At 41.4% G+C, this 21,499-nt stretch overlaps 1 protein-coding gene across 1 annotated transcript in view; it reads right to left on the bottom strand.

The window, feature by feature from the left end:
* LOC311236663 (calcium-binding protein 7-like) overlaps positions 1–20,917 on the bottom strand; it is a gene marked incomplete at both ends in the record, with an annotated part of 170,249 nt that extends 149,332 nt beyond the window's left edge. The window contains one exon of the mRNA XM_084324373.1: positions 20,809–20,917. Coding sequence (XP_084180499.1) covers positions 20,809–20,917 — 109 coding nt within the window. The remainder of the gene's footprint in view (positions 1–20,808) is intronic.
* Between the last annotated feature and the right edge of the window lie 582 nt (positions 20,918–21,499).

The following is a 21,499-nucleotide window of genomic DNA, read 5'->3' as shown; positions in this document are numbered from 1 at the left end:
AGAGATGTTTTCTACAATATTCCAAACCACAGACATCATGTTTGTCAATGAAGATCACAAAGAAGTGCTTCTCCTGTATAATTGACCTTTACTGTATATGGAACAAGCCTTCTTAGATAAACCGGCAAAGTATCACACAAATTAGAGGCTTCAGCTATAATTGTAGGCTGATGATTTTGATATTTGATTGATAAACTTGCTGTTAGTGGCCTGGAGATTACAGACCTGTCAATGAGAAGCAAAGATAGAACAGATTGATAACACTTCCAAAAAATCACAGTCTCTAAATGTTTATGAATTAAAGTAACTTATTGATTTGCTTACTGAATGCACTTGTGTTTCAGTGGATGCTAAGCTATGATTCCTCTGCATTTTAGCCATGAGCCATTCTAACCACTTAGGAGCCGAAGGGAGCCACAGACAGGTGCCTAGGGACCGACTCCAGTAGCTATCTCGGGTTCAACATGTCTAGGACTTCAGCTCCCGTAATGCCTTTAATTGCGATGGCTCATTTTGGCCGCAACTTTAGTTGGTCCTCAACCGGTCATCCTCCTGCAGAGCCTAATGGTGTTGTGCAAACTAAGTTAGGTCTTGGTCCTGGCAGTCCTGCTTGTCTGTGGGTGAAGTGGATGGAGAGTACGAGCATGAGGATGAAGAGCTGGAGATGGAAGAACTTGAATTAGAAGATCTCTTTAGTGACGATGAGGATGATGAGTAGTTTAGGTCAGCAAGTTGGTAGTGACATGAAAAGGTAAATGTATTCATTGTTCAAGTTGTAATTATATCACACTTTACATAATCTTTCATGTTTGATTTTGGTGCAATAAAGAGTTAAAAATAAACCCAACAAGATTTTATTTAATCATTTAATTTAATTTAAAGGATTAGAGAAAAACTGATTGTGAACATACATTCACCCTATGTGTTGAAAAGGTAGTTGGTCATACACAAATTTTTGGCCATTTCTTGCTGTTTTTGTCCAGAAATACAGTCAAACTGTTGTCAAATGTCAACAATAACCATCCCATTGAATTCCTAGGATCAAAATTGTGTGGGAAAATTTATTAATTTCGCTCTGTAAGTTGTCTACTTTAGTTATGCCTCTTCTACATTATATTTTCATTTGTCGATTTTTGGGTTAGGTGCTATAAAGGGTTAAAACTAGCCTTTGGGACATTATTTCAGCTTGGTACCCAATATAATCTTAAAATAAACACTTGGAGGATTGAGAAAAAACTGATTGTCAACAAATATTCACTCTATGCTTTTGAAAAATAAAGAAGTAGTTGGTCAGACACACATTTTTTGCATTTCTTTGCTGTTTTTGTCCAGAAATACAGTCAAAATGTTGTCAAATGTCAAAAATAACCATTCCATTGAATTCCTAGCGTCAGAATTGTATGGAAAAATGTATTAATTTGTCTCTGTATGTTGTTTACTTCAAAGGTTATGCCTCTTGCTACATACAATTTTAATGTTTCGGTTTTGGGTTAGGTGCAATAAAGGGTTAAAAATGTAGCCTTTCGGACATTATTTCAGCTTGGCACCTGGCAGATTCTGAAAGTAGACACTTTAAGGATTAAGAAAAATCAGGTGGCATAAAAAATTCCGGGGGGTGCGCGTGGACCCCTATTTCCATCTAGACTATTAAGGTTAGGGTTAAGGTAAGAGGTAGGTTTATTAACTCTGAGACCCATCTACCGGGACTGTTTTTCAGAGGCTGTAGCGAAGAATGAAAATGCTGGTATCATATTATGAATGTCCCTCCTCTGTCACACCTGCCAGCCTGTTGTGTGTGTTTCTTTGTTTATTTCTCCTTAGTGTGAGTGATGTGTGCTTGGTGTGTTTGTGTTTATATCTCCTTAGTGTGAGTGATGTGTGCTTGGTGTGTTTGTGTTTATTTCTCCTTAGTGTGAGTGATGTGTGCTTGGTGTGTTTGTGTTTATTTCTCCTTAGTGTGAGTGATGTGTGCTTGGTATGTGTCTGTCATTAAGTCATCACCACTTCCCTACAAGAACTCCACTCTTGTCAGCCAGTCGTCGTTGGATTGCTGTGCCATTCACGGTTCGTAATCAGCATGTCTAGTCCAGAGAGAAGTTGAGTTGAAATGTACTTGTCTGGCTTGCCTGTTAGTTTGTTTGTTTGTCTGCCTGCCTAGTAGCTTGACCTGTTCTCCCTGTCTCCAGCTCATCACCACGCCTGCCTGGAAGCCCACTCCTTCTGGATTCCCCCAAAGAAATAAAATACTGTTATTATCACTTTGCCTGTTTGTCCAGTATCCTACTTTTGGGATACTCTGAAAGGTGACAATGAACCTAGACAACCTAAGGTATCCATTGGTTTCTTGTCATAGTAGCTTGTTGGGAAGGGGGTTCATTAAAGTTAGGCAAAATATTGGAGAGGGAAAACGGCCATGGCCATTTTCAAAGGGGACCCATGACCTATCTGAATGAAAATGGGTTATATGGGTACCCATGAGTCTCCCCTTTTCAGACATGCCCACTTTATACTAATCCTGTGTAGTTCTGGGCAAGAACCATACTCGTTTGCATGCAGTACAACAGAGTTATTTTCATCAAAATATAGTGTATTTGACTAACAGTCTCGGAATTGCATGAATTGGGTATGACTGTAATGGTGAGACTCGCGTGGATCCAATGAGCCCAATTCCATTCATGTGTGTGGAACATGGATGCGATAAACATTGTAATAGTGTATATACTTGTGTAATAGTGTGTAATAGTGTTATAGTGTCATATTATAATAGTGTGGTAGTGTAACTGTGTAATAATGCTGTGTAATAATGTTATAGTGTCATAGTATAATAGTGTGCTAGTGGAATTGTGTAATAATACTGTGTAATAGTGTTTAATTGTGGAATTAGTGTCATAGTGTAATAGTGAATAATTAAATCATTAAATAATTGATTGATGATTGATTTATTGAACAACTGATTGATCAATTGATTGATTGGTTTAGTGAGTGATTTGTTGATTGATTGATTGATTTATTTATTGGTTGATTGATTGATTGACTACTTAACATCTGGGAGTTCTGACAGATTACTGCAGGTGTGTTATGGCAATTGCCCTTTTGGAATGCCACAATCTTTGGCATTGACCTTTATTATTTAATGAAGGAATTAGATTCAGTATGTTTCATTCAGAGTCCAAATGGTAATGCAATTTAGTTAGAGGATGACTCTAGAGTGTGATTTGATCCCTCTGGTTTAGTGGGGTGATGGTGCAGAGGATGAGGTAGGTGTTCAGTAGTCGCATCTAGACAAGGGGTATTCAATTATTATTATAATAATAATAATAATAATAATAATAATAATAATAATAATAATAATAATAATAATAATAATAATAATAATAATAATAATAATAATAATAATAATAATAATAATAATAATAATAATAATAATAATAATAATAATAATAATAATAATAATAATAATAATAATAATAATAATACATTTATTTTACATTAGGCATCTCAAAGCGCTTTACATACATGGCATTATAGCATACGGACAGTACATGGACAAACACAGTACATGGACTTTCACAATGACAACATGGTGGGGATAATACAGAGAGAGGGAGACAGCTTAGAGACAAGAGAGAGAGATTTTTTTTTATAAATAATAATACTAAAATATAGGTGTGTACAGATGTGAAAATGTAAGTGATGCAGGGGTTGGGGGGTCAGGAGTGAGGGTATGCAAGATTGAACAGGTGGGTTTTGAGGTGTGACTTAAATGTTTCTACGGATGGGGCTTCTTTGATGTGTAATGGGAGTTGATTCCAGAGTCGGGGAGGAGCAGAGGAGAATGATTTGTTTTCTGTGGACTTAAGGCGGTAGTGTGGTGTGCTCAGAAGGGCTAAGTTGGATGAGCGGAGTGAGTGGGAGGGAGTGTAGTGCTGAAGGAGGTTGTAGATCAGGTGCTAGGGAGTGGAGGGCTTTGTAAGTGAGGAGACAGATCTTAAAGTCAATCCTATACTTGACAGGGAGCCAGTGAAGTGAGGAGAGGACAGGTGTGATGTGGGAGAATTTGGGGCAGCGGGTGATGATGCGGGCTGAGGTGTTCTGAACTAGTTGAAGTTTATGGAGGTATTTTGATGTTGAGCCAATGAGTAATGCATTACAGTAATCTAAACGGGAGAAAATTAGGGTATGAACCAGCTTTTCAGTGTCGGAGGGGGACAGTAGTGGTCTAATGCGGGAAATGTTCCTGAGGTGAAAGTAGCATGTCTTGGTGATGTTGTTGTGTGGTTTGAATGATAGTTTGTGGTAAAAAATAACACCCAAGTTGTTCACTGTGGGGGAGGGGAGGATAGAGTGGTTGTTGATGGATATGGAGCAGTCAGGGTTTTTACGGAGAAGGTGAGGTGTGCCCATTACAAAGATTTCGGTTTTAGTACTATTGAGTTGGAGAAGGTTGTGATTCATCTAGATTTTTATTTTTGAGAGGCAGGAGGAGAGGGCAATAGTAGCAGCAGTGGAGTCGGGAGGGGAGTGAATGTATAACTGTGTGTCATTGGCGTAGCAGTGGTATTGGAGACCATGTGTTCTGAAAATGTGGCAGAGGTATGGGGTAACATATAAAGGGAGAAGAGTATGGGACCAAGGACTGAGCATTGGGGGACACCAGATGTAACGGGGAAAGAAGTTGAGGTATGACTGTCCATGGTAGTGAATTGCTGTCTGTCTGATAGATAGGAGTAAAATAGGTGGAGAGCTGAGCCTGTGATGCTAACTGTATGTTCTAAACGGGAGAGTAGGATGTTGTTATCAATGGTGTCAAAAGCAGCGCTGAGGTCGAGGAGGATGAGTATGGAGAGAAAACCGGAATCTGAATTTAGCAGGATATCGTTGGTGACTTTAACAAGAGCAGATTCTGTGCTGTGGTGTTTTCGGAAGCCTGATTGAAAGGGTTCAAAAAGGGAGTTGTTCTCTAGGTGGGTGTGGAGCTGGTTGGAGATAATCTTTTGAAGTATTTTGGATCATTCAAATTCAGAGAGGTCCAGTTACAGGTCTGGAACAGCATAATGTCTAACTCGCATTGTGATCCAGTGCCATATACAGTCTATATTGAAGTAGTCTAGTAGTTGTATCAACATCGGTTATAGTCAACAACTGACCATCAAATCAAATAAATAAAGTACAATTCAATCATATTTCAAAAATATTTTTGGAGAGTTTTCACATTGAACTGGAGGGACTGAAGTACTCTAATGATAAATACATGTCCTTTTCCCATTTCTCAGAGAGCTTTTGAACAACACCATTATGTGGCCCATGCGCGGGTATTTAAGATTAACTCACTAGTTAACACTGATCGGAAGGAGTTTCTGAGCAGCCTTGACTTGGAGAGATAGTCTCTTCACCCGTGGTTACAATGTAACCAGATGTTCTCTATCATATCAAGGCTATCTCTCCACCCAGTTACATATTCCATATGTAAAACACACCGTGAAGAGACTGGACAGATGCAGCTACTCACAGCACTCTGTATGTCCCTGGCATTCCAATGAAACGTCACCGTACCAGAGTGCTCGAACCCAATCAAAGTGAGTGTGCCAACCAAAACCCCTTTTGAGTTGGTAGGCTACCACATAACCGAACTGAACCCTTTGCCTAGCAATACCGCAAGGCGCTATGTATCACCACCCCTTGCTTTAGGCACCAGATGGAGCGTAAACATGGCCGACCCTGCACGCCGCTAAGGTCAGGCGTGAAAGAGAGAGAGACTACTCAGATATCCTGCCCCCTGCTAAGCCATCTGACAGGGCTGTATGACATCTCCCTGGCCCGGGGCACTAGGGGATAGTTACCTATTATGTAGTGATGCCACCCCTTACCCAAAGGAGGTGCTGGCAGCCACATTCAGGCGATAGAACTCAGCAAAGATAGATGGATGTGACCATCTGTCATATCCATTTTTTTCATTGGTGATACAATACGTACAGCAGCCCACAATACAATGCCCCTACCACTTAGCATGCTGGCTATGTGACTGACAGATAATGCTTGTATCCTTGTTAGATAACACAGAGCTAATCTTGCGGTATTGATGGAAGGCAATCATGCGTTTTGTCAAGAAGCCCTGAATGTGTTTGTAATGGCATGACAGTGTGCCAACACAGTGTTATGTTGGAATAATCAGACAACACGTTGTTGTAGCTTAACAGTGTTTACTCAACTGAGCCAGATGCATGGTAACGTACATACAACATCAACGTCAACGTCACCTCCGGGCTATACAGTATGCTGTAACGTGAATCTCAACACATGAACACGACACTGTTCAGAACACACAGAATAGTCAGAACACTGGTTTAAGTGCTGGCACTCGCTAGAGTACCAGATGTAACACACAGTGCTCGTTCAATACCATCTGGAGGGGAAGAGGAGATATTTACTTTTATACCCCTTCTACTTCTTTTGCAAGGTATCTGTGTATCCAGAATCTGCCGGTCTACATTGTATACATTACAGTGGGCTACTTGCCCAAGTATTTCAATGTAAAGCATTGTTCACCCCCAGGTGCCCCTGTCTCACAAGACTTTAGACCTGGGGTGCTCCACGCTCCACGTGTAGTGTTTATACTTGTAGCATTACTAACCCCTAACGGCTAGCCCCCTCTTAAACACATCACTAAACCCTAAAGGCTAGCACACTCTCAAACACATCACTAACCCCTAAAGGCTAGTGCCCTCTCAAACACATCACTAACCCCTAAAGGCTAGTGCCCTCTCAAACACATCACTAACCCCTATGGGCTAGCAACCTCTGAAACACATCTCTAACCCCTAAGGGCTAGCCCCCTCTCAAACACATATCACTAACCCCTAAGGGCTAGCCCCCTCTCAAACACATCACTAACCCCTAAGGGCTAGCCCCCTCTCAAACACATCACTAACCCCTAAAGGCTAGCCCCCTCTCAAACGCATATCACTAACCCCTAAGGGCTAGCCCCCTCTCAAACGCATCACTAACCCCTAAGGCCTAGGCCCCTCTCAAACACATCACTAACCCCTATGGGCTAGCAACCTCTCAAACACAGCTGCACTTCCCGTACTGTTAGTGGCTGTTGTAGGGGACTGTGTCTGCTTCGGTAGTGAGCTATAACGTTACCTAGGTGTGTTAGCAGAGCTTATCATGCAATACGCCATACAATACCCTTCCACAATCCACAGCTGGCAACCCTGTAAAAGGAGTGCTTAATGGAATACGCCAACATTATGGGAACCCAGGCCGACAGTGAGGCTTTTGGGAATTTGTATCAGCACGTTAAAGAGATGAAGATTTACTTTATTGTCAAATAACACAAGGCAATTGAGGCCTTGCACAGAATGCTTGTGTAGTTATCTTTCTTCCAACATGGCTGCCTGTAACCATTGGTAACCACACTTTTGAAAGAGAATGCCTTACTTTGCATTCATGCCACTGTGTAGAGGGCTTAGAATAGCCCTTAGGGTTAATTTTGGAATTCAACTTGTATTATTACTTAATGATCTCTCTAAATTACCGACCTCTATACAGGTGAAAAAACTCATTTTGGCCGGCCTCACAGCCGCAAAAAAATTGATTGCCTCACGTTGGTTTCATCCAGATAGACTCTGTCCAAAGGTATGGTTTCTCACCTACCTTGACGTGATCTATTTGGAGATATCCACGGCACGTGTTATAGGGGTTAGGGAATCTGATATCGTAATTTGGTTGGCTACAGTGGCAAAGTTGAGGGAACGCATATAAGTTTGGAAATGTTTGTTTTGATTCTTGTTTTTTTTTTGCTGAGTGATGTATTGTGTTGTATTATGAGTGTGACTCATGTTGAGGTCCTGGGGTGAGCGGGGGGAGGGGGGGAGAGAACGAGCGAGTGTCCATGTTAGGATGATCACTGTACAGTTGTATCAGTTGTTGTCTTGTCATGTGGTGTTGAGTTACTGTCTTGGGAAGTCTTTTTATGTATTGTTGTTGTTGTATTGTGATATGTTTTGTTTCATGTTGGAAAAAAGAAAAGAAAATAAAAATATTTGATCAAAAAAAAAAGGAATTCAACTTGTTTCCTGGGAGTCAGCACTGCAGTGAAGAGTTGCCTTGTTGCCATGTTTCAACATAATGTGGGTTAAAGAGTTTATGAGAATGGAATAAACATTAATTCTTTGTGCAAAATAAATAGTTGGGTAGTCAAGTATTCAATAATACTTTCAATTCGACAGGTAGTCCCCCGAATGCAAAAAATATAATGTTTTTGCATGTTCTTGGTATCTGAATCTAGGGACTATTTTATTTTACCATTACTGTATTTATTTACTGTATATTTTATTCAATTTTTATTCTACTCTTATCTTAGGCAATTTGATTTGTTTTGTTATTCTTATTCATGACCTGTTCTGTCTAAATGTTTAATGTTGAGCGATTTGCACTGTCAAATTTCCCTCTGGATAATAAAAGTATTTCTATTCTATTCTATTCTATTCTATTCTATTCTATTCTATTCTATTCTATTCTATTCTATTCTATTCTATTCTATTCCATGGATCTCAGGGAATGTATTCCCAGTGTCAGAAATATTGTGTCTGTTACTAGGCTTGAGTAAATTGTAATGAACCAAATAAGAATATCAATTCTATTTAAAAAAATATATGAATTTATCTTTGACTGTGAATAACACCATGCTAAAATTTACCAGACCTGACAAAGCTAAGCAAATTAATAAAGGGAAGATGATTAAACAGAAGGTTTTGTAGATACAGTACTGAATTCTGCCATCTTTTTTATAATGTAAATTTCTCCAACATTTTCATCCTATTGCAACACAGTTTTTTGCTAGACATTCACAGAAAGGTAGAGAAACTAACTGTGTTCTGTTTTATGGCAATAACATTCAGGTTTGTGGGAAATAATCCCCAAAAATTATTGACAGGGGCTGGCGTGAGCTGGGTAGGGTAGTTTTTCTAAATTCAAAAGCCCTGAGTCTCTTCCTTTAAAAGACTAGAATCACTTTTGGCTGCTCCACTTCCTCCTGTCAATATGCGCCGGTTTCCGACTCAATGCCCTGAGATTTCTATAATCTTATATTTCACTAATAACAGTTAAAATCATTGGTAAACAAACGTAATGCTGAAAATATACACTTTCACTGTATATTGCAGGCTTAACTCATTCAGCGCCAGAGCTATATGACTGAATTAGGTCTAGATGGCCAGCGCTTTAATCAATGGGAGGACGGGGATATTTGCCAGTGCTTAAAATATATCTTAAATTATGGCTATGGGTCTAATACACCAGTTGCTTATCAATGAGTTGCTTGCTGTCAACATGTACAAAACGTATTGTTTTTTCATCTGTACATTTCCGTTTTATACCGTTTTGAATACGAGTATAGTTTTGGTGATTTCTAGTCATTCCAGAGAAAGACGCGATAATAGCCCTTTAGTGGAATACACAAAAAACGACACTGCATGCCCGAGAAGGAAAACCTGGACCGGACTTTTTTTTTATGCACAGTCCCAGCCAATCCAATCCAATGATGTGCAATACCATCCGGGAGACGATAGGCGGCGGTATTTGCCCTTTTGCGAGCTCAGACCCATTCCCAACGATAACATCAGGTTGGATGGATGAAAATGAATGGATATCGCTAATAAAAGAAATAACGATTAAAACCCGACTATACTCGTGATTGGCGCTCAAGCGTCGGCGAGTTAACCCGACTATACTCGTGACTGGCGTCCAATGAGTTAAGAGGTTAACGCTGTGAGGCCCAAATTGAAAAGACATTAGCAACTTCAGAGGCCAGAGGGTGGGACATAAACACATTTACTATCCAATAGCATTGTGAGGCTGAACAACAAGACCAATTGACTATACATGTGCTTAACATTTTTTAAATAAACATTTACAGACTTTTTTCTTTAAATGGCTAAAAGTGATTTTGTAATTTTGCAACCGTGGGTCTCACATGGTACTTTTAACCCTGTGAGGCCCAAATAAAAAAGACATTAGCAACTTCAGAGGCCAGAGGGTGAGACCTATAAACACATGAAGGGTGCCATGACTGAAAAAAAGGTTGAGAAACGCTGGTATATGGTGTGGCTCTTTGTGGTACCACAGTAATTTTTGTGGCTCTTAGTCTCTGACTGGTTGGCCACCCATGGTCTAGTGTGTTCATTAGACGGGTGAAATCCTCTTTCAGTGCCTCTGTGCTCGTTTTCTTAGGCAGGTATGCGCACCATTAGCGTTAGCCACGTTTCTAGGCCTCTCTGCTTTTGGAAAGAATTATCCCAACATTTTTAATATTTATAATAATTTTTGTTTTTTTGCATTCGACATCCGACTACCGATCCTTTCGATCGATTAGTCGACTATTCGACTAGTCGAGGTCAGCCCTAAACAAGAGTAGATGTAGAATAATTTTCTCAGTTACCCCTATTGGCTATGTAAGCCGGATCTCCTTAGGCTAGAATCTAGAGCCTACTTGTAGTATGTACTAGCTGCTAGATCATAGCCTACTTTATTGCCCCATTTCTCTGAAATTAATCATTTTATGAAATATTAATAAACAGAATAGATATTTGTTGTTTGTGTGAAACATCTTCTTGTAGTGTGGTCATTCATTATGTATACCTACCAACAAGTACAAGTTAAAATATTAATGTCCGTAGTTTCAGCTCCATTACTAAGTTATGTAATGATCGTTATGTGTCCGATGGGAAATTATCTGTCTTTAAAAATGATGTGTCTCTCTCAGCACATCCCTCTGCCTAATGGGACAACTTACATTAGGCCAATTTCAACAATCGCAGAGCATCTCTGCGCATGTGTTGTATTAAAAAGTATTGAAGGTAAAAAAAGTAAGATTGTCCATAACCAGATAGTGTGTTTTCACATCTTTTTAACCCTTGTGTGGTGTTCTCCTTTAACCTTTGTGTGACCCATTTTCAATGTTTACTAAAAGATTAATCGTACAATTAATTATAAGTGTGGAAATTGTGGGTGGAAACTAAAAATGAAACAAAATGTTTCACTGTGTACCTTCACTGTCTGCCTCCAACTTTTTCATTTATATTTTTCAAGATAAACATGATCTTGATTATAATGGATTCTTTCTTTTTTAAATTTTTGTATAGACATCACATTTGATCACAAAAAACGAATAGCACTTGTATTGATGCATGTGATCTAGCAGAGGTAAATGGCTAATATTAACCATTATAATTATGCTGTCTAGATTGCTTATAATATATGTTTATAATATTTTCATAAATTGTTATGGCTTTTTGTTTTAAACTCCCACCAGACCCATGAACATTGGGTTGAGTAACCAAAATGAGAACACCCCACAAAGAATAACGATGGTTCGATTTCATGCATACTGTAGACTACACATATACATACATATACATACATACATACATACATACATACATACATACATACATACATACATACATACATACATACATGACCCTGGGAGCTAACAGGTCAGGTCTCCACCACGCGGTATGTGTGGTGGAGATTATGCATTTGGTCGTCGTGTGTGTGTGTGTGTGTGTGTGTGTGTGTGTGTGTAGGCAGGGCCGCCTGGGAGAAATGCGAGGCCCTGTGCAAGATTTAACGCGAGCCCCCCCCCCCCCCCCCCCCCCAAAGGTAAAAAAAATAAATAAAAAAATTATATATATATATATATATATATATATATATATATATATATATATATATATATATATATATATATATTTTTTTTTTATACAGTCAACATATTCTTAAATAATAGCGCTGCCCGAGGCGGGGCATGATACAGTCAACATATAGCAAAAGAGAGAGCGAGAGTGAGCTCCCGTTCTACAGTCAATATACAGTGTACAGAGAGAGAGAGAGAGAGAGACACATTGGAAAGAAATTGAAATGCTATTTGGCCCTAAACAGAGAGTACACAGTGGCAGAATACCTGAGCACTGTGACTGAAGATCCTTGAGCACAGCCTAGCCATCGAGAAAGGCCGCCATAGGCAGACTGTGTGTGTTAGAAAGAGAGAGAGAGAGAGAGAGAGAGAGAACATGTGTGTTTGTCATGTGTGTGTGTGTTAGAGAGAGACTAGAGCATGTATGACAGATTCAAAAGGACAAAGATCAACACTTAAATCCAAGAGAGAGAGAGAGAGAGAGAGAGAGAGAGAGAGAGAGAGAGAGAGACACATTGGAAAGAAATTGAAATGCTATTTGGCCCTAAACAGAGAGTACACAGTGGCAGAATACCTGAGCACTGTGACTGAAGATCCTTGAGCACAGCCTAGCCATCGAGAAAGGCCGCCATAGGCAGACTGTGTGTGTTAGAAAGAGAGAGAGAGAGAGAGAGAGAGAACATGTGTGTTTGTCATGTGTGTGTGTGTTAGAGAGAGACTAGAGCATGTATGACAGATTCAAAAGGACAAAGATCAACACTTAAATCCAACAAGAAGAGGGTATACCAGAGAAACCAAAGCAGCAAGGAGCCAATGGCCGACATCAGCTAAATAGGCTAGCCAGGTACTGTGACACCAGGCCACACACAGCTTTGGCCAATGGCCCAACGCTACCCAAGCTACACAAACGACCATTCACACACAGCACATGTCGTATCTCCAAATGTTGTGAAGTAGCATATGTTTTGCCTGGAAAAAAACATCGTTATTAACAAAACATTCGGGAGGGGAAGGAAGGAAGAGTGGGGTAATGTCATGACATTTTCATTAATCCAAGTTACCTGCACGATGAACGCAGGGCGAAAGGCCGCAACACAGGTCTCCACGTTGACGAAAGGCCTCTCGCTGGCGGGACAAAAAGAAGCTATGGCCAGAGCCTTGTCATGGTGCAGGCCCGACTACATCTTCTGTCAAAGGGCCTGCTATTCTCAAGGCTAACTGATAGCATCAAACGAACGTTCCCAGCTGACGCTAAACAGCTAACTGGCTAACAGTTAGCTCACACAGTTAGCTACTAGTAGTATTAGCTAGTCGACCAGTTTGGCTCCAGAGAGAGAAAGAGAGATAGGGTCAGGTGACTCAGGTCCACGGCGGGTATATAATCATAAGTTGACTCACCATAACGCAGTATCAACGTGGAAGGAGACTTTCTTGGCCCCACGGTGTAATTTCGGCATATTGCTGCCTAACAGATTTATCTGCTCACAAGTTCTCTTCTCCTTCTTTTGAAAAGACATCCACTCGCCTCGCCTCGCTCCTCTGAATAGGTTAGCTAACGCTAGTTAGCATTTAGCTAAGCTAGCTACTAGCCGACATGGCTATACCATGAAAGGCTCCGGCCATTTGTCCCGCTAGCGAGAGGCCTTTCGTCAACGTTCCTTGGTGACCGACCGACTGATAATGACCGACCTCTTTCTTCGTCTTGGCTATTGGGCATAACTAAGCATAGTCAAAAGCTGCACGCGCGAAAATGTCAAACGCAGCCGACTCACGCTGCCGGCGTACTACACTGTCTACACATGATGTAAGTAAAACCACTCCCTTCGTTGAAACCAATGCTGCTGCAGAACCCCAGAGGCTGAGCTCCAATAGTGAGTATGTCTGCAGCTGCAGGACTGCAGACCCAGGAACAAGTCAGACACATTCTACAAACGTGTCTAATGTGAAATATATAAGCATATAAGCAAAACTAGATTTTAGGTCTGTGATGAAAAAGGGCCTCGCGGGAAGGGGGGCATCGCAAAAAAATAAAAAAAAAATAAAAAAAAATAATAATTTTTTTTTTTTTTTTTTTTTTTTTTTTTTTTGCGAGGCCCCCCTTCCCGCGAGGCCCTGTGCGACCGCACTGCTCGCACACCCCCTGAGGCGGCCCTGTGTGTACGTGTGTCTGTCTGTCTGTCCGTCCGTCCGTCCGTCCGTCCGTCCGTCCGTCCGTCCGTGTGTGTGTGTGTGTGTGTGTGTGTGTGTGTGTGTGTGTGTGTGTGTGTGTGGAGGACCCACATCCCCCAATATTCTTCAAATTGGGCAACGACAAGTATTTTATTTTAATTTCTTTCCATCATTGTCCATTGAAATATTACATTAACTATGAAGTTGCATATTTTGCACGCCAGAGGGCTATACTACACAGTTCTCTGGCTTCTGGTGTTATGCCATAGTGAACCTATTAGTTGATATACCTATGCATTAAAAACAAATTCCCCATGGAATCTAGTTTCATCAATATTGTGCTGTCAGAACAGTCTTATGTTTGCATGATAAGTATTGAATGTTCTCTATTGCCTATTACTACAGCAGCACAGTGGCACAATGGTTAGCACCGCTGCATCACAGCAAGCAAGTCATGGGTCTCCTTTCTATGTGGAGTTTGCATGTTCTCCCCGTGTTTGTGTGGGTTTCCTCCAACACCAAAGACATGCATGTTAGGCAGGGATCACATGAAAACTACCTGACTAGCTAACTCTTGCACATTTACATTGATGTGGAAACTGAAAATGTTGGTTAACACTTTGATCGCCATGGTTAAATTAATAATTTACCATCCCTAGCCAGCTCTATTTGTCTATGGAGAAGTTCCCCTTCTTTGCAGGGCTATAACTTTTTAAATTGTATTGCTAAATTGACATTATTATGGCCCATTCAATGTCCTATATCTATTGTTCAGGGTGTAGCAACGTTATACTTTTTTATTCACATATTCATACTAAAATACGGTCTAAAGTATAAGTATGTTTTTATCGTTTTCTGCAGCTTTCTCCAGAACTTGATTTATAGCCCTAAATGCATTATATTGATGATCAAATACAGTTTGATAGCGATCGGTGCCAGATAAAAAAATTCAACTGCACGTAGTTCTAGAAGTTACTACGTATGATCTGATGTTGACCGGATGGGCGGGGAGTCGTTTATAATTCCATGGGCAACGTTATATCATTCATCTAGTGTGGGTGATATGATCATTAGAGCAGTTAGTATACTATAGAGCAGGGGTTCTCAACCTTTCTGCTGCCAAGGCACCCCTGTGTTCAATAAAATATTCCAGGGCACCCCTACATACGATAAAGACTTTTTCGGTCCTGTCTTTTTTGCTACAATGATGATACAATGATTCTTTATTTGCCGTGCTGTCGTTGAGATGTTTTGTTGTTTGTTTGTCTTTGTTGCTTGTTGGTGAATCTGCAAATATGAATTGCCCCACGCGGGATCAATAAAGTTGTCTGAATCTGATGACAAAAGTGCTTGCTTTCAAAATAATGTTTATTTACAGCTGCACTGTTCTCCATAAAAATAGCATATTTGGATAAGTTTGACAATTTCTCAAAAACAGAAAATCATGTATTTTTTTTAAATACAGAAAAGGATCACCAAGTTACCATTTCTCAAAAAATATAAATAAATACAGAAAATAAGCACTCGTTCACTCAGTGGACATTTCTAGCTCAATGCGAGGTCCGCTGCTGCTGGCTAATAATACGGTCAATACGTGGGGAGATCTTTGACAAGGCAACACGCATGTCATCATCAAGGCTCAACTTGGCCCTATATTTTGTTTTCAGAGCTGTCATGGATGAAAAGCCAGCTTCACACAGATATGTGGGGCTGAATGGTATCAACACCTTAACTGCAGCATCATGAGATACTTGGTACTCAGCACCACACTCTGAAACTAGCTCTCCAGGTGGTATCAGATGAGATTTCAATGAGTTCTTCCAAGAGTTTGGATGGAGATGTGTCAGGAAGCTTTGTCTCAATGTTGTCTGTAAAGTATTTTTTTATCCAGAGTGACTTAATGATTTTCAGATTTTTAGAAATGGTCAAACTTATCCAAATATGGTATTTTCTGGAAAACAGTGCAGCTGCATCAGATAGCACTTTAGGGATAATTTTCTGTAATCCAAAAAATAATTTGGATTCACTATAAAGTGCCTGTTCACTATAAAGTGCCACGTTTTGATATATTGAGCTTTAAACTTTAAGTACATTTTTGGAACACGCAACCTAAAACACCTTCCTCTCCCAAACCGTTCCTGCAATTGTTTTATGTTGCATGATGATCATGGATACATTTATTATGTATTGTATTTTTTATGTTTAAATATCAACATAATCTGTCTGTCCACCCTCAGTACATTTACTATCAATATAATATAGTAGTCTGACTTCATCATATATTTTCAAACGCACACACATAGAGGGAGAATGCCCCCCCCCCCCTCCTTCCCAGTCCTCCTTCCAAGTCCCCACCCTGCTGTTCTCTGTCGCTCTGAACAGGGCTTGTTGTTAGCTTATGCTAAAGGGACATTAATTCCGGTCTTAAACACAACGTGGCCACAAAGGAATGGCAAGGATTGCAAAGCATGTTATATGTATTTGACCCGTTGCGGAATAAAACAGCAGGGATTTGTTTTGGGTCGCAAAAACACTATCCTTGCTGTGTTTCAATGTCCGCGTTCCAGATCCAGAGTACGCTACTACTGCTGAGCTGAGAGACGCTAAGCTCACTGCTCAGCCTGCTGTGTTGAGATGCATCCTTATTGGCTGTGTGCTGTAGAGCGGATATGAGTCACGACACCACGGAGTTTCAAAATAAGAGTATCATAATGACCTAAATGTTGCTAGCTTTCGGAGCCTAGTTATTTAGCTGGAGCTGCGCGTGGGCAGAAATGAGACCCGCTATAGGATTTTCAAAATAAGACTGTTGTCATTCTATATTTTTAAAGAACATTGCCAGGCATCTCGCGGAACCCCTGGCAGCTCTCCGCGGAACCCCTGTGTGCCGGGGAACCCCTGTTGAGAACCGCTGCTATAGAGGACATTAGAAAATAACGCTGAAACTCACCGTAGCTTCCTCGCGCCGTTGGCAGATGAGCGTGGAACAGAATTTTTTCTATTATGGGATGGAGAAATACCCGATCCATTTCCAGGTTGTATAATAGTATACGTCCAAATCATGTTGTTTATCGAGTTATTGGCAACGGATCGCTATGTATTGTGTCGAGCTCGAGTCTCGGGACCTATAGCGCATGATCGGACCGAATTGAAATGAGCACCAGCTTCTACATCCTGTTTCTCCCCTGGGCAATCCCCCGATCGGCCACCAGATGGCGCTCTTGAACCGTTAGAGAGTTGAGTGGAGCTCAGCAGTATATCTCAGGTCCCCGGGGGAGAAATATGATTTCGATCACAGATTTTTGAAATATTGATATCAAAGACGTGTTACGGCGTCTTCGGCAGAATGAGCATGGCGGGGAAAGACGAGTTTCGGCGTCTCCGGCGATTAAAGTGTTAATGTGTATTGTCCCTGTAAAAAATAAATAAACTTAAAAAACATCAAAACTAGGCCACCGTCATCATCTTATCAACCGGGACATGCTCTTGTGAAAGCATTTGTATTTGTTTTTGTATTTGTAGACACCTGAATATTTCTGACAATGATTCAATGTGTCTAACGCTAATTCTTTGCATTCCCTGTGTCCGCGAGGACGTTGTGTTACCGGCTGATCGCTCTTGATCCTCCCTACCCTAACCTTGACACTTAACTTGCTACCTCTCTTGACGGGTCCCTATCCTAACATTGACACTTCATAGTGGGACAGGATACAGGTGCCGCCAGAGGGAGCTGGTGGTTACATTGGGCAAGGAGACACAGGTGAAGAAGGATGGGCTCAGAGCGCGGTGCCGAGGGAGGGGCTTCCTCTTCATCGTTTTCCACAGAGAGAGGAGGACGCACGGAGCTGGAGCTCCGGAGATTCACCACACGAGAGATAAACCCTGTTACGAAGCGGGTTATTAAAGAGACATCGTGGATGAATGAGCCTTGTGGATGAATGAGCCTTGTGTGTGAACGAGTACGCGATAGTTTAGCGTTTGGTTAATGCGGAAGAGACATTGTGAATAAACCAGCAGACGAGCGACTGCCAAAGACCAGGTGGTAGATATTGTCCACCATGCGTTAGCTGTGTATAGGCGTTATGACAGGGGGTTCACCACGACCCACAGCTTAGCTTGAGTTAGGCTAGCACCACAGTTTAGCCTGCGTGTCGGCCCACCCCTTCAGCCCAGCAGCGGATGTCACTACACTGCACGCTCCTCCAGCCCCTCTGAGCCGTTACCCCAGCAGTCACCTGCCCAGCGTCTACCCAGCCCCGCTGCCTGTTATCGTGGGATCTCCCGACGGCCATCTTACCACACGGACGGTTGGTGGTGAGAGCAGGCCCGCCATTTGGATAAGTACAGCGGCGCTCAGAGTGCTGAAACTTTATCGGTAGAAATGTTTTCTGTGTGGCGCGGGCTCTCTAAGGGCGAAGATAAACGGTGCTTTGAACTGACGCTGGCAGCAGTGTCTAGGGGCGCCCCGACCATTTATTATTTTGGGGAAAAGCCGGCTATAGATAGGATCTTTTATTTAATAACGTGGGCCCACTGTCAATCTGGTTTGAGTGTAATAATAATGTGTGTTTTCTTATAAAAAATCCCATTGAACTCCTTTACTCCTTCTCCTACGGAGAAGCGGAGCAGTAGATAACCCTTAAAGGGAAGAGGTTATTACTGTGTCTAGCCCAGTGTGGGGATAACTTGAGTCTGTAGTACATAGCGAGAGCACTAGGTGCCCAGTGTGGAAATAGCCTTTATAGGTGTGTGGTAATTTTCAACATGAAACAGACTTCAGTAAAGGAGACGTAAATGGGAGCACTGTGTGTGTGTCTTTAATGTGCATTCTGTCTAACCCTTTTCTTTCCGGGTAATGCTCATTATAGTTTAACCCTTTCCAGCCCCCTGCCTATAGTCATTGTGAAAGGTCTCCACTCATCATTGAGGAAGGGTACTGCTTTGGGGAGCGAATATATCATCCATCTTTACTGCCATCGGGTGTGGGAGGGCCCAGGAAGTATTGGGGGAAGTGTGGGTGTGTGGGGAGCTACTGCTGATAGCCCTGGAGGGCAAGAAGGACCAGCAGGTCAGTGAATCCTAGGCCCCATCCACTCCTGCTGCTCGACCTCCACTTCAACATTCCTGGCCTACAGTCGGGGACCCAGCTGGACCCAGCTCTGCTGCGTTCTCGCTACCAGGTGGCCGTGTACAACCACTCCCATAAAGCAGGGATAATCCACCCTGCTACATATTTATTTACTGTAACACAAAGAGTCAAACAAAAGTAAAAAAAATGTTTTACATAAAGCTAGTATGTGATCTATGCACAATTTTTTTTATTCAACACATCTCTTAGCTACTGATCTGGCGAGAAATGCTCACTCTCAGGGCTCTACCGTGTGAGTGATGACTTGGCGTTAGCGGCCCACTAAACTCTGTTGAACTCAACAGGTTGTCAATTCAAACAGAGAACATGATTTCCACTGCTGCGATGGCTTTCAAATGTAGACAGGAAATGTCAGTGTTTCGCCCCTCATTCAATCCTCGCCGTTCATTGTCATTTCTCCCATTAATGTTTCATATTTTTCACGTATTTCAAAGCACATTCGCATTGGTGTCATCCTGACTTGCGTGAGTTGCCATTGCATTATACGTTCTGTTGCACGTTCCTGTTCAATGTGAGGACCAACATGGCAAAAGAGTCTGCATTGATCATTGTTCATTAATCATGAAAATCTGATCAGAGAAAGTTGTCCTTTGTGTTCTAGTATAGTTAACTCACTGGAATGCCTGACCGTGACCTTTTTACATATGTCTCATTGTGGCCTCAGCTTGCATTTCTGATAGCAGGCAGTCATTTGCCTATTAATTGCCAATTAATTTATGATGCAAACCACAGAAATTACAAAGATATATATTTTAATTTATGATGCAAACCACAGAAATTATAAAGATATATCATGCCGTCTGATGGAGAATTGCATTCCACTGAGCACACCTTTCTAGTTTGTTTTTCATCACAGGCCTTAAGATACAGTACAAAGAGCAAGGTGTTAATTGAAACACTACATAGCATAATGGGGCCGACAAGTGACTGGTATTTGGTTATACCAATGGTGTTCAAACTATGGGTCGGGACTCAGCAGTTGGCCAGGTGGGTCACAGGATGAAAACAAATGGTTTTTAATTTTTGAATGCTGTCTGAGTCATAAGATACATTACATTTCCTTTAACAATTTAGCCATCTTGAAGCAATATGAAAATATATCTGCATTGGCAACTAATTACTTAAAGGAACACTCTTCACTTATTTGTCATCTTCCCCGGAGTCAGACAACAATATCAGTTTCATCTCTGTGTGTCCAGTTGCATGCTAGCCTATAGCACAAGGACTGTGAGCAGTAGGGTGCAGCTAGCATAGCTCTGTCAAAAGTGAAGAAATACAACTTCCCAACAACACCAAAACTGACACACAGAGATGAAACCGATCAATCATCTCGTCTGACAATGAATGATGGCAAATATGGTATTTCTCAAAATGTTGGTGTACCTTTGGCTTTAACATCACCAAAAGTTTAGTGGGTGCGGAACAAACAGACACCTCTCCTGGTGAGTGTGTCATTAGAGTGTCATTAGTGAGTTCTGGGACCCCATGCCTAAACCCTCAGCCATCTGGCTAACTCTAAAGGAGAGTATGGTGCTCTCCAAGGTGCTGAACGTGCAGCACATTATCTGGGTGTTCTGAAATTCATCTGAATGGTTTAGCAGTGAACAATCTGCATAATTCATCTAACTTTAGCCTTACTTGTTTATTTTATCATGGGTGGGTGATTTCATGAACTCCCACGTGTTCAGCAACTGCTCATTAGCCCATGCGCGCAGTCCGTGTTGAAAAGACGAACGGGATCGTCATGAATTGAAGGCAAGACACGCAGACAATAAACCATCCATACACTCACCTTCCACCTCATCCTCTGGTAGAATAACAGGGGGCCGATACGCCAGGACATCTGGAATAGTGCACAGTCCCTTGTACATGAACCTGGTGGTCACAGCACGCACAGGCATTTCTGCGAGAGGAAATCAACGGCCGGGTCGCGATCTTCATATAGCTCTCCAGGAGGCTTTTGTGCGACTCAGTCTCTCTTTTTTTGTACAACCAGATGTCGAAAACCAGAACCAAATGGGTTCTTGCTCCGATTCAAGTTCCAAACTCTTCCTCTTGTTTTTTTTTGTTTTGTTAGTTTGTATCTTAGAATAGAAAATTGTATCCGCGGTCTTGGTTAATTAACATGCAAAGCAATGTAGTATCCAAGTGGCTGCCTTTGGCTTGAATGCATAGCCTGGAGTGGCACGAGTGCAATATTGTTTTCAACTGTTTGTAGATTGTAGATAATGGTATTACTTTAACTTGATAAACCACCACTGTATCAGCCCGCTCAGTACCTCGAACCTCACAACATTATTATATATATTGTGCCTAAAACGACCATGTCATACAATTTGAATATTCAGTAGCTCTAAAAGTCGTCATCCAATTAAAGAACTAACCGGTCATTATGCCATTCTTCAATACACGCTCTATCTGCATATCAGCAATAAAAGACGTACACAAAATGTATGGAAGAAAAGAAAATCCCAAACGTCTTT

The sequence above is a fragment of the Notolepis coatsorum genome, assembly GCF_963971535.1.
Source record: "Notolepis coatsorum genome assembly, chromosome: 11".
NCBI lineage: Eukaryota > Metazoa > Chordata > Actinopteri > Aulopiformes > Paralepididae > Notolepis > Notolepis coatsorum.
The sequence above is the reverse complement of the archived record's forward strand: the minus strand, read 5'-3'. Positions and strand labels throughout refer to the sequence as shown.